General features: G+C 49.4%; 1 protein-coding gene across 1 annotated transcript in view; it reads right to left on the bottom strand.

Annotated features, from left to right (window-relative positions):
- The window catches only part of ATP2A3 (ATPase sarcoplasmic/endoplasmic reticulum Ca2+ transporting 3), a 61,093-nt gene extending 45,510 nt beyond the window's left edge, over positions 1-15,583 (bottom strand). The window contains exon 1 of the mRNA XM_066563244.1: positions 15,398-15,583. Coding sequence (XP_066419341.1) covers positions 15,398-15,515 — 118 coding nt within the window. The 5' untranslated portion in view covers positions 15,516-15,583. The remainder of the gene's footprint in view (positions 1-15,397) is intronic.
- Between the last annotated feature and the right edge of the window lie 390 nt (positions 15,584-15,973).

Here is a 15,973-nt window from a genome sequence, read left to right as displayed (position 1 = left end):
GCAAAGAAAAGTCTATAATGCATTGTAACCAAAAGAAAAGTCTATAATGCAATGTAACCTAAACTCAGGGTCTCAGGGCCTGCCTGCAGCTGGAGCTGACAGCTGTGGGCACAGCTCTGTCACCCACAACCCTGGACTGCTGGAACACCTTGGATACAATAAACTGCATTTTGGAGACTGCCTCGAGTCCCACATCTCTCATTTAGGCTCTTACAACTTCCCTTTCTGCACAGCTCCTGAGCACCACAGCATCCCTGGAGCTGGCCCTGCCCCCTGTGCCAGGGCAGGGGGTGGCTCTGCTCAGGCACAGTGGCCCCCTCAGGGTGCAGCTAAAGGGACCCTGCCTGCTTCAGCCTCTGCCCCCACATCCCACGTTTGAAGGAGCTGGGGCTGTTTAGCCTGGAGAAGAGGAGGCTTAGGGGGGACCTTATTGCTCTCTACAACTCCCACCCTCAGACTCACAGGTTCTGAACCCAGCCCAGCACCATCAATCCCCCCAGGACAGTGATGGGGTCCCAGTGGAGAGCTGGGGGCACCAGGCACCCACTGCTCAGTCAGAGGGGAAAGCTGAAAGCTCATTTGTTCCTATTTTGGCCAGCTGAGCTGACCTCAGCAGGTCAGGGACTAGGAAATGCAGTTATCCTGAAGGGAGGTTGGAGACAGGTGGGGTCGGTCTCTGACAGAGGCAGAGGACACAGTCTCAAGATATGGCAGGGAAGGTATAGGTTGGATATTAGGAAGAAATTTTTCACCAAAAGAATAATAAAGCACTGGAATGCTCTGCCCAGGGAGGTGCTGGAATCACCATCTCTGGATGTGTTTAAAGAAAGCCTGGACATGGCACTGGGTGCTACAGTCTGGTTGAGGTGTTGGGCTCAGTGATGTCGGAGGTCTCTTCCAACCTCATCATTCTGTGACTCTGTGATCCCCACATGCTACTGCACCAATGTGGGGGCACACACCCCACAAAGCTCACTTAGCCTTTCCCCAGAAAAGCCCCAAAGGTTAAACCCCTCAGGCAGGCAGCCCCCCAAGACCCAGCAGGGTGAGGGGCTGTCCTGGGGCACCCCCTTGGCATGGGGGGCACTGGCTCTGACCACCCAGCATGGAAACCCCGGCCCTGGGGGGGCACAGCTGCAGGGAGAGCCCCCAGGCCTGCAGCCAGCAGCATTTCCAGCTGTGCTGAGCCCCTGCCAGCCAAGGAGCACAGGCAATAACCCTGCATTAAAAACCACCTCAGGGGTACAGGCACAGCACTGGGGGCACAGAATCACAGACTGGTTTGGGTTGAAAGAGAACTTAAAGATCATCTTGTTCCAACCCCCTGCTTTGGCCAGGGACACCTTCCACCATCCCAGGTTGCTCCAAGCCCTGTCCAAGCTGCCTTGAACACTTCCAGGGATGGGGCACCCATCCCCATCCTTGGGAGATGCCACAGCCAAGCCAAGCCAAGCCCTGCTTTGTACCACAACTGGGGACAATCCCAGGGAATTCAGCCCTTCCCCTGTCCTCCAACACCCCCAAGGAGCTGCTCCCAAAGCCAGGGGTGGTTTCCTGCTGTGGTGGCTCTGGGTGTGCCCTGGGTGGGGAGCCCTCCAGCCCCAGCCCTTATTTGCCTATCGCCTCACAGCTGCTTTTTCCTGTGTGCCAGGTGAGGTTTGCTCACACCAGCGACAGCCACTCATTCAGGGCTGCTTCAAAAGGCATCAGAAAGATCAAATAAACAAGATACAACCCCCCTCCCATGGCAAACACCACTGCTTTGCTGTTCCTGTCATTCCCCAGCGTTCACCCCTGCTCCAGCCCTGCCCTGCACTTTGCAAAAGCCCAGAACCCTCCTGGCTGGGGGATCCCCTGCCCCAAAAATAAGCAAATTCAGCCCAGCTGGGGAAGGCAGCAGCTGGGGATGGGTGAGTAGCACATGAGGAGGGATAAGCAGAGGTTTAAGGGCCAAAAACATCCTTGCTGTTTTCCAGGCAATGCTTTAGGGTAAAATGATCCAACCGCTTTCCTCACTGGCACCTGGACTCCGTCAATGGCTGGCAAAAAATTCAGCCCCAAAAATTTCTGGTTTGGGTCACAAGGCTTGCTGGGGCAGACAGAGCTCCAGACCAGCTGCTCATCCCACCCTCAGACTCACAGGTTCTGAACCCTGCCCAGCACCATCAATCCCCCCAGGACAGTGATGGGGTCCCAGTGAGAGTGGGGACACCAGGCACCCACTGCTCAGTCAGAGGGGAAAGCTGAAAGCTCATTGGTTCCTTTTTTGGCCAGCTGAGCTGATCTCAGCAGGTCAGGGACTAGGAAATGCAGTTATCCTGGATGTGCCCCCCAAGACCACCAAAGCACCAGCAAACCCAGCCCTGTGCTATCTCCTCCCCCCCAGAAAATCAAAAGTGACATCCCTGTGCTGAAGGAGAAGCCACCACCCCCATGTCCCACTGTCCAGGGACAGGGAAACAGGAATGGAGGAGGGAGTGTGGCATCTGACCAATGGTCCAAGAAGCAGTGTGAAATAAATAAGGAAAGCCTCACCCACCCCACTTTAAACTTCCCTTCCTTTATTCTTGGAAATGGCTCATCCCCAAAATGCTGGGCAGCACAAGATTCCCCTCACTGCAGTTCAGGGGGGCCCATGAGCCCTGCCCAGCCCTGAGCATCTTCCTCCCATGCCACAGAAAAACAAATTGGTTCCTTGCCAATATCCCACCTCCCTTCCTCAATGCCAGGAACACAAGGACAGAAGATTTTGCCCATTTTGCTGTGAAAAGCCACTTGGGCTTGCCCCTCCAGTGCCCACGTGGTGTTTGCAAGAATAAAGTCTTGGAGACATTTAAAGGAAAAACCTCAGGGAAATGGGGTTGGAAGCCACATCCCCTCAGCCCTGTCCCCATCAGCACCCCCAGCAGATCCTGGGATTGCTCTGGGAGTGGGAGGGAGTGGGAAGGAGGAAACCCATGGCTCCAGCCAGGGATGGATTATTTGAGCAAACTAAAAGCAGCAGTTTGTTCCCTCCTGCACCAACGCAGTGGAAAGAATTTCCAGCTCCGGCTCCTGGGTGGAAAAGCTAAGAATCGGCATTGAAATAGTAACGGTTTTGGAAAAAGGAGAAAACAAACCAAAAACCCCACAACCACTACAGGAGCTGAAGAAAATAAAGCTAAAGGTTCCATGAATTTTTTTAGTTTTGGGGTCATGTTGGGTATTTTTTGCTTCTTCCTACCTCTGTTTCAAGCAGACCCTTTCCATCACTGCAGGGAAAGGCAAGGGAGTGACTCTGCCTCACCTGGGAACCCTCTGCCAAAATTACCACAACCCCAACCAAGGCACATGCTGCAACCTCAATCCATTCTCTTCTTCCACCCTGGAAATATCATTTTATTTCCCCATTTATCACCCTAAACCTAATTCTTCAGCTAAGTGTTAGGTAAATAGGGAATCTTTGTCTCATTGTTTTGGGCTCTGCTGCAGCCCTTGGCTGTTCCCCACGTCCCTGAGATGCTCCCTGCCCCCAGAGCCACCCCCAGACCCAGCAGAGTGACCAGAAAGTGCCAGCCAGGCCAGGGGCAGAGCAAAGGGGGGTCTGTGCCCCCTCCAGGCACACTGGACAAACTTTGTTCACTTGCAGCAGCTCCAACACCCAGTGAGAAAACTCAATAACTGTGATTTTCCTGGCAGTGCTGGGCAGCAGTTTAGGAAACCAAGCGCAGGAGCTGCAGAGGTGGCAGTGCCAGGAGCCCCAGTGATGCCCCCACTGCCAGGTCAGCCCACAGAGAGCCCAGCACCTTCAAACACCCCAGGGGAGGAGCCAAAATTGGGCTGAGCCTTTCAGATGAATCCTGCAAGAATTGGAAAACAACAAGGTGGGTCCGTGTTTGGGACTTTTTTCCCTAAAAATCCCAAAGGATTTAAGAAAAATCCTATTTTTCCAAAAAATATTTGAACTGAAAAGACTCCAGGTAAGAAAATGAAACTAGGATGAATTTTTCCAAAGGGATGTGTTTGATTCTGGAGGAGAGATGCTGCTCAGAACACAGCAAATGCTGCTGTGCTCAGTGGGGGACAAGCAGAACTCCCTCCCCAAGGACCAGCTCCAACATCCCTCTACACTGAGACAAGCAACTTCCATGAGGCTGTGAGCAACCATTAAGGATATCACATTTGTATGCCTTGGAAAATATACCAATAAGTAATGAAAATAAGTAAGAAACAGAAATAATAAATTACATTGCAAAGGTAAGTAAAGTTACTGAAACAGACCCTCAAACCTGCAGTGTCCATTTAAAAAAGAAAGAAAAAACAAAACCCAAAAAAAACAAACAAAACAAAAAAAAACCCCACCCAAAACCAAACCAAAACCCAATAAGAACTATGGGATATTGCTTTTAAATCCAAACTGCATCTTTTCCCCTTCCCTGCCAAGATGAGGAACCTGCTCACCCTGACCCCTCCAAATGCTGCTGTTTGTTTTAATTGCTATCTTTTAATTCATATGTTTTAATCAATCCTGCTGCTGCCTGCAGCCAAGCCCCAGGGCCCAAACTGTGCATTTCTGGATCATGAACACCCAGACTGTGAACATGGGGTGGAAAAATTCCCTGCCCCAAGCTCGGGGCTGAATGGTTCCAGCTCCATCCTCCATGTGCTGTGGTCTGGAGGGAGTTGGGTTGGAGTCTTTTTTCCATTTGTTTGTTTTCTGGAGGAAATGTTTCTGTCATGGCAAACCTGTGGGGAGTATCAAAGTTTGAACATGGCATCCCATCCCAAGCCATCTCCCATGATAAATAAAACCAGGGTGATAAAATACATCCAAGGTAATGTATCCCTTAATCCACATGGGCTGCTTTTAACTCAAAGTGAGATTATCAATCATGAATTTATTTTGCAGAACTCCTTGCCCCAGATGACCTGCCTCCACCCCTCCCTTTGCTTTTTCTGGTATCTGTTCTCAGAGAACAGTCTATTTTCAGCAATCCTCTTGGATGGGTTTTCATGGAAAATGAAGTCTACCCGGCCCTTAGTTTGGATTATATCACAAGAAAAAAATTTCTGTAGGATAGAAAGGATCTGTTTTTCTGGATGGGAAAAAGGGGTGAGTTGGACAATTAATGCTTTTCATGGATGAACTCTCTGAGGATCACACATTCCTGTGTAGTTGAAGGAGCTCCTTTCCTGGAATGAGATACTTGGAGATCCCTGGAAATATGAGTCCCTTCTTGGGTTTTTTCATAATCACCTTCCAAATATACATAATATCTGTGGGTGTGACTATGAAGATGAAATATTATACATATATGTATGAAATATTATACATATATGTATACAAACATGATACCAACATATATTTGTGCATATGGATAATATATATATATATATATATATATATATATATATATATATATATATAAAAAATATAGGGAAATCTAAATATATTTAAGTGGAAAAGGGAAGAATAATTTTAATTAGGCTTTATAAAGGCCTATAAAGATGAAATGTTATACATATATGTATACAAACATGATACCAGCATATATTTGTGCATAAGGATAAAATTGTGTATATATATATATATATATGTATATATATATATACAGGGAAATCTAAATATATTTGAGTGGAAAAGGGAAGAATAATTTGCATTGGGCTTCATAAACAGAAGAGGAACCCCAGAGTGGGTCTGAACCAGCGCTGCAGAGCAGCCCCTTCTCCTGGGTCACTGCAGGAACCCCCTCTGGAGGGGAGCACAGGAGATCCCTGGCTCTCAAAGCGTGGAAAAGCCCAGAAAAACTGCAAAACCCCAAAGAACACCCCAAGGATGGCCCGAGGGGAACCCTCTGTGACGGCCCAGGGATGGACGGAGCTCCATCACTTCCCCTCTCCCGCCTGCCCTGCTGAGCCAGCCTTTTCCATTTTTACTTTTCCACTCGCTCCCCACAGATTCCTTAATTTAGCCCTTGTGTTGACTTGGGAGGCTGCAGAATGGAAAAAGGAAAGTGCAGACAGGCAGGTGAGGGGAGGGTTATCCCGACCTCGGCTGCCCGGCGGCTCCTGCTGGGCAAAGCTCCAGGCGAGCCGGGCCCCGGGGATTCATTCGGGCACTGCCGGAGCCGGGACACCGCTCAGCCCAGCCCAGCTCAGCTAAACTCAGCCCAGCCCAGCTCATTTCAGCTCAGCTCAGCTAAACTCAGCTAAACTCAGCTCATTTCAGCTCAGCTCAGCTAAACTCAGCTCAGCTCAGCCCAGTTCAGCCCAGCCCAGCCCAGCTCAGCTCAGCACTGCCCAGTTCAGCTCAGCTCAGTCCAGCTCCTCCACAAGCATCTCTGAGCTTTCACTCCCCTTTCGAAGGAAAGCAGAAGAGGAGAGACTCTCCCCCACCCACACAGCCTTTCCAAAAAACAAGGGATTTTTATCGCCAACCCATGCAAGGAAAACTGTTTCCAAACCAGAAAAAGAAAGATACAAAACAAACAACCCCCAAAATAATAATAATAATAATAATAATAATAATAATAATAATAATAATAATAATAATAATAATAATAATAATAATAATAATAATAATAATAATAATAGAATATGTGGGCCTTCTGTTTAGCCCTATATTATTATTATTGTTGTTATTAATTTTTAAACCTACCCTGTATAATAAAGCAGGCACCTAACACAAAAAATCCGGAGCCTTGCATTTGCTCTGAGGACAGCTCTGCAAGAGCTCCAGGGGGTTTCTCCAGAAACACAACGGGAAAAAAACCCCAAAACCAAAACAAAACAAAGGAAAAAATGCGTTTTGGCCATTCATGACCCCGGGAGGACCCGGAGCAGCTGCGGGGACTGGAACAGCTTTCCCAGGCAGCCCGGGCACAGCGGACTTTGGGGAGCCCCGGGTGAGCGGAGCGCGATCAGGGACAGGGAAAAGCCAGCCCGGATCCACTGAACGCTCCGCCATCCTCCCCGCCTCGCCCCGGTGTGACACACACGGAGCGCTCCAAGAGCAGGAAACACCCGAGGCAAAAATACCGCGGGCAGGAACCCAGGGGCACGGGGGACACGCGGAGCGAGGAGCGGATTTCCTCCCCAAACACCGGCACCGGGAGCTTCCCCCTCCTGCAGGGACCGGCCGGCTCCCACAGGGACACAGCTTTGCACTGCCTCGCCTCGGCTTTCCTCCAGAAAGGCGCTTTTGTTCAAAGGTGTCCCATACGTACTTGCAAATGTTTGTATGGGGGGGGAAATTTTATATATATATATATATATATATATATATATATATATATACACACATATATACATATATACATACACACATATATATATATACACACACATACTGTGTATATATATACTGTATATATTATATATATATGTATACATATATATAGATATAAATATATATATAATTTATATGTTATCAGTGAGTTAATAAGTTATATTAGTTGGTTATCAAATAAGACATATCTATAATCTCAAATGGGAAATTGTACACATATATATACTGTATATATATTTTTATATATGTATGTATATATACATAAATATAAACATGTATAATATATAATATATATTATATATAATTTGTATGTTATCAGTGGGTTAATAAGTTGTATTAGTTGGTCATCAAATAAGACATACACCTATAATCTCAAATGGGAAATTATACACACATATATATACTGTATATATATTTTATATATATACATACATATATATAAATATTATATATATAAAATATATTTTTAGATATACATATATGTTATCAGTGGGCTAATAAGTTATACTAGTTGCTTATCAAATAAGACATACATCTATAATCTCAAATGGGAAATTATACACATATATATACACTGTATATGTATTATATATATGTATGTATACATACAGATATATATATTAAAAATATACTATATATATAATACATATATATATATATAATACATATGTTATCAGTGGGTTAATAAGTTATATTTTTGGTTATCAAATAAGACATACATCTATAATCCCAAATGGGAAATTATATACATATATACAATCTCAAATGGGAGATATATTTATGCATAGATATAAAAATCTCAGATAGGAAATATGTTACTCTCAAATGGAGCACATATGTGTAGTCTCAAATGGGACACACATATAGAATCTCAAATGAAAAACATGACTATAAAATCTCAAATGGGATATATAAGGGTATATATCATCTCAAGTGATATATATGGTTCAGGTAGGACCAGAGGGTACAAAGGCAGGACCTGCATCAGCACATCCAGCAGATTTCTGAGCATTTAAATTTTAGGAGCATTCTGATGATCAGAGCAGTGACACTTAGGTTTAAGACTACCGTAGATCTGGACTTTAACAAGAGCCATCCCAGGTCACAAACTGATGCCACCCCATGTCCTGAATGTCCAGGGACGTGCTGGACCGGGCAGATGGGATCACCACCAAACCACAGCCTGAGCTCACACTCGCCACCTCTGCGGGTGAGAAAGAGAAAAGGTTTTTATGGAGTGATAACGAGCAGCCAAACCTCAGAAACCGGGAGGTTCCCACGGCAAAGCAGCAAATGCTGGTTACAGACACCAGGTTAATCGCTGCTGAGGATTAACTCAGCATCTCAATGGACCCAGATGAGTCCTCCCTTCTTTCAGGAGATGGCTAAGGGCGGTCATGGAGAGGACCATCAGCATGAATCCCATGAATCCTGAAGGGAATTAGGAGCCTCCAGGCAGCGCTGCTGCAGCCCGGCCCGCCAGGGGTTAAGCGCCCACGGAGCAGCCTCCGGTGCTCGCTCACGTCATGGAAACACTGGAGTAACCACAATTTTCTCTGCTGCTGTTTGGCTCCGCTTCTTTCAACATTTCTACACTTCCAGCCCAGATCTCTGCTACCTGTTTTGCAGCGAGGTAGCTGGCACCAACAGCAGCTCCACTGAGCACTGTGGATTTTTTTAAAATAGAGGTTATTGATGTACTTTCTTGTTACAGTGCCATCCACATTGAAATACAAAAAAAAAAGATCCACACCAGATCTCTGCTATCTATTTTGCAGCGAGGTAACTGGTACTAACAGTTCCACTGAGCACTGGGGATTTTTTTAAAATATAGGTTATTGATGTACTTTCTACTTCCAGGGCTACCAACACCAAAATACCAAAAAAAAAAAAAAAATCATGAGTAACAATACCACCAAAAAAAATATTATCATATACAGAATAATGAATGGGCTTCAACCCCATTCAACACCAACGTGGGTTTGGTCCTTGCTGAGTTTTCTGCGTGTTAACATTGCACTGGGTTGGACTGAACCCCCAGACAGCTCTGTCCTGCTGCCACCCACCCACCCAGAGTGACCACAGGCCCCTTCTCCTCCACCCATCCCTCCCACCCATCCCAGTGCCCTCAGCATCAGCTCTTTCTCCATCCCGAGGTGCTCCAGCTGAGCAGGAGGGGCTGCCTGCATTGCTCCCTTCCCCAGGAGTGGGGAAGCACCAGCTGGGAAAAGGGCACAGGATGCAAACACTCAGCATCTGGCTCATAGCTCACAAAAAATAACCCTAAAAAAAACCCCAACAACATTTTGGAGGGGTATCAGCATCCCAACTGACTCTGCGAGCGCTGTGTGTGGGAGAAAAATCAAAGCTGGCTCCTCCAGAGGTTTGAGCATACAAAAAAGCATCAAACCACCTCATTTTTCAGGGCTGTGAAAACAGAAGCACCTCGGGGCTGCCAGCAGCCCTGTGAGGCTCCTGATGCCCTTTGATGGGCAGTTCAGATCCCTGATGCAAATCTCAGGGCAGCCCTGGGAATGCTGCTCTCCAGGGAGCTTTTGTGCAGAGAGGATCAGCTCTTGAGAGCTGCTGCCACCACCAGAAACAACAACCACCTGCTTTAAGGCACTTGAAGTCTCCCTTGCCCAGCCCTGAGCCTTGCTCAGCCCTGTTTTGTGCCAGCATTTGCACCCCTGGCCCCTCTTCAGGGATGTGCCATGGGGACCACGCCAGAGGCATCACCTGGGCTGTGGCTGTGCCAGGACAAAGCCAAGCCACAGCCAGGAGCCTCCTGTTCTCACACCATCCCTTCTGCAGGAGCAGATCAAATGCAGAGTGAAAAGGCAGCAGCTTGGATGCTTCTCAAAAATTAAAATTCTCCTTGGGAGGAAGAAAGCAACAGCAGCAGCAGGCATGGAGTGAGGCTTTTTACTCAAGAAAAATGGGTTTGAGGGAAGCTTTAGAAAGGGAAACTTACTTGCAACATAATTATCAATAGGATTTTTCAGGGATTTACCCTGGGGGGAGATGACCACAGAAATGGAACACTTCAAATCAGATCTGGAGGTAAGAAAAGGCTTAAAGCATGCACAAAGTCCAATGGTGCTGAAATGGCAAAGAGCAGAGGTGTGACTTTGTGGTGATGGCAAGCATGGCTCTAGGATGGCCATATACTCTTGGCTGAAGTAGGGACTTCAAAAGAGACACCTGAGTTACTGGGGAAAAGGATTACCCTGGGAGAAGGGGGGTATTTTGCTCCTAATGGTGTTTTTGGAGGACACATTCCAGCCCCTTACTGGAAGCAGCACATCCCAAGCCAGTATCTGGGCATCCACAGTGCATCCAGCTCCTCTTAAATCAGTGTTTTGTAGCACCAGCTCTACCACCCCCAGCTTTAAAACCAGCAATGAAATAAGAACACTCATGAAATAACACTTGTGCCAAAGGCAGACCAACCCCAGGGGTAAACACAAGACCTGCAGGCACAATCCCTTCTCCCACAGAAGTTTCTGTCTTATGGCTCTGCAAACCTTCCTTCCCTGGTTCCTGCAGCATTTAGACAGCAGATGTCAGTTTTTCTGAACCTTGCTCTTGATTCACAGTGTTTTTTAAAGGTAGGTGTGAATGCAGGTAACCTCAGAGGATGGCACAGAGATGAAAATCCCAAGTTTCCCTGTCAATTACGAAAACTTTGTGTAGTGTCTCCCCAAATTTGAAGTCACTCACAAGGTTTGAATGCCTCAGCGTGTCTCCTCAGGGAAAGGATTTGGAGGAGGAGAAAAAAAAAAAAACCCAACCCGTAGCATGTTTATGAATCAGACTGTTCAGCGTGTGTTTCGGGGGTGGGAAAGGTGGGCGATGCACAGAGGAACAGAGCGCAGAGTTTGATGAGTCAGAAAATGCTGCTTTTCCTCTTCTTGCTGCCACCTCAAATACTTCAGCGTGAAATAGAAATTTTATTTCTTTTTTTTTCTTTCTTTTTATTATTGTCAAGAGAGAGCTGGAGCATAACCTTGGCTCGTTAGCAACCGCCAGCAGCGAATTCAACGTCAAGCCCCCGCCGCAGGCGCAGACACACACATCCCGGGAAAAGGGTGCAAATAAATCAGCTATCAACGGTGTTTCTAGCAAAACAGGGGCTCAGATGTGTGCTCATGCCTCGAGAAAGAGCCTTGGTGGGTTTGAGGAGAGAAGCAGCACAGCCCAGCTGGATTTGGGCTCGAGGATGTCTCCTCCTCCCGCCCAGGCAGGCTGGGCACGCACGTGGGAAAACACACACAAGGATTTGGGCATCCTGAGTGAGGCTGGCAGAGACACAGGGAGGTGTGGTGGAGAAAACAAGCAAATTTGCTGGTGAGCTTTGAGCTGAACCAGGTTTGAATAACACTTAGACACAGCCACATTGCACCTGCAGCAAGGCAGGGGATCTGCAGAGCACGGGGTAGCACGATGGGGTCACCCCCAGAGCAGGGCAGCGAAAGAAGAGGATGGGTGAGCCCCAAGGAGGGCCCACAGGCAGGATGGTCCTGCCCAGCCGAGTTTCCAACCACAGCAGAGCTTCTGCTTCAGAGTCAGAGGAGATGAAAGACGAGATAAACACCCCTATGCTGAAGCTCAGTTTGAGTTTGACTCTGCTGACATTCACAGCCCATTTAGGTTACCAATGGAGCAAATAAAATTATGCATACACATTAATGCCTGCAATATCCTGCCTGAAATGTATGCTCATTTACACTCAGAAATCCATTTAGAAGAGATAAATCAGAGCTATATTTAAAACAGAAAAATCACTTGTCTGTCCACAAAGCAGCTCCTGTTTACATCTGTCTTTCCTTGGCAAAAATCAAATAATTTCATGGGAAATTGTGCCCCTGGTTTTACATTTAGGAAGGGTGCATACCTGTACCCTCCTGCTCAGTCTGTTATAAAATAACAGATGTGCATTTGGTTATTTTTGTTTGGTTGTTTGTTTTTTTTTTTTTAATTTTGTGGTAAAAACAAAAAAACAACCTGTGGAGCTTGAAGCTGGTGGATGGGATGAGGTATAGGGAAGCACCTGCCAGGCACATGTGAGACATCCAAAGCATTCATTAATTAAAATTGACTTGGGAGATTCAGAATTGCCATGGTGAGACCTAAATGTTCTGTGGCTTCTCCAGTTTCCTTGGCAAATGAAAGGCCATGCTGACAGCACTGATGACAGAGCTGAAACAAGAACACAAGCTCTTCCTAATGGAGAAATATCTCCTTCCACTCCAGTAATCTGTACCACACTGCTTGGCTCCCCAGCCACGAGCTGGAGATACCAAATAATCACTATTGCTCTCTGCTTCCTCCTGCAAATGTGTTTGTGAGCCCTGGATCCGAAAAAACAACAATTTTAAGCTCCAAAAGAATACCGCCCCCAAAAAATGAAATAATTTTGTATCAGTCACACCAATGATGGCTGCTTCTCACTTAACGTCAGAGCTCGTTGCAGCTCGTATTTTTTTAAATGCAATAAAAAAGCAGCAGCCAGCAGCTCTGTGAAGCATGTCAGGAGCAGTTTTTCAGAGAGATGGTGTATTTTAGATTGTGATTCACGACCACACTGGCAGTTTGAAGTTCAAGATCAGAAGGAAATGAATGAATGTGAGACAGGAGGGTGCGAAAATGAAAGTAGCTGGAGCTCAAGGCCTGCCCTGCACTTCGAGCCACACAAGATTTTTCTTCCCCTTCTGTGCAAGCTCAAACAAGTCACCAAACTGCCCCACACTTCTGCTGCTAGAGTTTAATTTAAACCTAAATTGAAATGCAATTTAATACAGCCCAGCTCGTTGTGCCAAGCTGCTCCTTTGTGGCACCCTCACCCCAAGCAGCTCTCCCGAACAGGACCCTGAAGGTGCCTGCTGCCACAACACAACCTGCAAGTTCTCACCATGCTGGAAAAAAAACCCACTTTCTGCTTAAAACTAAGGTTTTAAACCAAACAAACCACACAGGTCCCTATCTGCATGGTTTTAAGCTGGTCTAAACTGTCTATGTCTCATTTGCACCATGAGAAAAATATAAATACTGCTCAGAAATTGCAGAAGTTCAGAATTCTTGAAAACCTTCGACCACATTTCACTGAGGGTTGCACTGCCCATGTCACTGCCCTCAAGATTCAGGCACATCACTGCAAGCTGTGCAGTACAGGAGCTGCAGAGCTGTGCTTGGGAGGTGAAGGGCACAGGACACCCCAAAGTCAGCAGCTCCTGTGAAACAACAGCCCGTGAGAAACCCAAAGCTGGGGTGCACGGGGAACAAACTGCTAAGCGAGGAGAGCACTGAGCCACAGCTTGCAAGAGGAGGAAGCAAAAAAGAAAAAAAAATTAAAGGCAAACTAATTACCACCACTAACCCTTAGCTCTGCACCCACGTCACAGCCCTGAGCTCCCTTTGTCAAGGCAGAGCCCGGTGCCACCGAGCAGCCAACGTGCCTGACTCAGGGCTGATGATTCACCTGGGCAAACAGCAGAGGGACAAAGCCACCAGGAGCCCCACGATGGTGATGGCCATGGTGGCACCCTGCTGCACAGCACAGGCCACCCCTCAGCCACATGCTCCTGTGGGGCCAGAAACCGGCTGCAATTGCACCCTGAGATCAGACCAGCCTGTTTGATAAGGATGTATTTTGCATTTAGGATGTATTTTGCCTTCAGCCCCCAAAGCAGAGGGGCTCCTCCCAGTTAACCAGACAGGTCCCCAGCTGCCCTTCTCCAAAATCAAGCCTAGCAGGAGCAGGTGTGATGCTCCATTGCTCGCAGCTTGTGCAGGTGCTCCATGGCAAGAGCTCCCAAGGGCAGCCCTGACCACGCTGGCCCAGGGAACTGAGCTGAAGCTGCCTGGGACAGGGAGCACTGCTGGGATGGGGGGCCCTGAGCACAGCTCAGCACAGGACAGCTGCTCACAAGGCTGGGGGAGTCACAGCCCTCTGATCCCACCTAACAAACAGAAATGCAGACAGCAATCCTGCCAGCATCTACTCAGGCTTCCCTTCGCCTCATCCGTGAGGATCGGGCAAAAGGCAGATGCAACAAGCTCCAACCCAGGAGAGATTTTATACACGGAGCTCCTGCAGAAGTTTGAGAAGGGACTCACGACCCCAAAGCACTGCAGCAAACCACCCTTAACCCCTCCTGTTTCCCATGCAGAGCTAACGATCCACCTCGGTCACAGCCTGAACAAAGCCACCCTAAAATCACCTGGGTAGGTGCAGACACCCCAGCCAGCCCTTCCTGGGCACACTGAGCACTCTCAAAACATTTACAAATTCCCCTTCTCAGCGCCGTGAAGATGCCCAGGTGCTCGCAGAGGGTCCCCCGGGTCAGTGTGACACCGGCAGGGCAGGACACACACGGACGGTGTCCCCACCACCGCTGCCTGTCCCACAGCACCCACAGCCAGGGCTGCGGTGGGGGCGAGCGAGATCCCCCCCAGGACACCTCTCACGGCTCTTTGGGGCTTCCCTCGGTCACCCGCAGGCAACGAGACCTTCCCCTCTTTCCTTCCTGGTAACGAGATATCGCTGTCCCTCCCCGCTTTCTGTCACTCCGCCAGCGGAATTAACACCCCGCTAATTGCCGACGTTCCTGGCCGCCCGAACCCGCAGCAATTAGCCTTTAATTAAAGCCGATAAATATTGCCCTGATCAACAGGTGTCCGGCGGCACATCCCCAGCGATCCTCCGCACAGCCGGGGCCGGGAGGATGCTCGGGGGGGGACCCACGGCAGCACCCCGGACCCTGCCGGTACCGGCGGGGAGGATCCCGGTCCAGGTCCCCATCCCGGTGCGGAGGATCCCGGTACCCATCCCGATCCCGGCGGGGAGGATCCCGGTACCCATCCCGATCCCGGTCCATATCCCCATCCCGGCAGGGAGGGTCCAGGTCCACATATCGGTAGGGAGGACCCCGGTCGCCATCCCGATCCCGGTCCCCATCCCGATTCCGGCGAGGAGGATCCCGGTCTCAGTCCCAGTCCCGGTCCCCATCCCGGTCCCGGTCGGGAGGGTCCCGGTAGGGTCCCAGCGGGGATGCCGGTGTCCCGTTAGCGCTGCCCCGTCCCACCCCCGCCCCGCATCCCGTGCCCATCCCGTCGCGCCGCACTGACCATTGGGGCCGTACTTCTCCCGGTTGCGGCGGACCTGCTCCGGGCTGAGCCCGCAGCTCTCGCTGACCCCGAAGCGGCGGAGCACGTCGAGCACGGGGATGCTGTGCGCCGCCTCCATGCCCCGGCCCGGGGCTGCTGGCCGGGGCCGCAGGAGGCACACGGGGCGCCGCTCGCACGGCGATGCCTCCCTCGGCACCTCTCCGCCCGCCCGCCCGGCGCCGGGCCCGCCCCGGCACCGCCCCGCTCCCTCCCCGCCTCCCCCGGGGCCAGCGCCGCCCCCTCGGCAGCCCCGGCACCGCCGGACCCCCGCGCTGCGGCTCCGTCCCCGCTGCCGCCCGGGGCAGGGGCGGGAAGGGACATTCAAGCTCATCCAGTGCCACCCCTGCCATGGCAGGGACACCTTCCCCTGTCCCGGGCTGCTCCAAGCCCTGTCCAGCCTGGCCTTGGGCACTGCCAGGGATCCGGGGCAGCCACAGCTGCTCTGGGCACCTGTGCCAGGGCCTGCCCACCCTCGCAGTAAAGAATTTCCCCCTTATATCTAATCCAAATCTCCCCTCTTTCAGCTTAAAGCCATTC

Source organism: Molothrus aeneus, chromosome 20, assembly GCF_037042795.1.
Source record: "Molothrus aeneus isolate 106 chromosome 20, BPBGC_Maene_1.0, whole genome shotgun sequence".
NCBI lineage: Eukaryota > Metazoa > Chordata > Aves > Passeriformes > Icteridae > Molothrus > Molothrus aeneus.
This window is presented reverse-complemented; position numbering and strand designations above follow the sequence as displayed.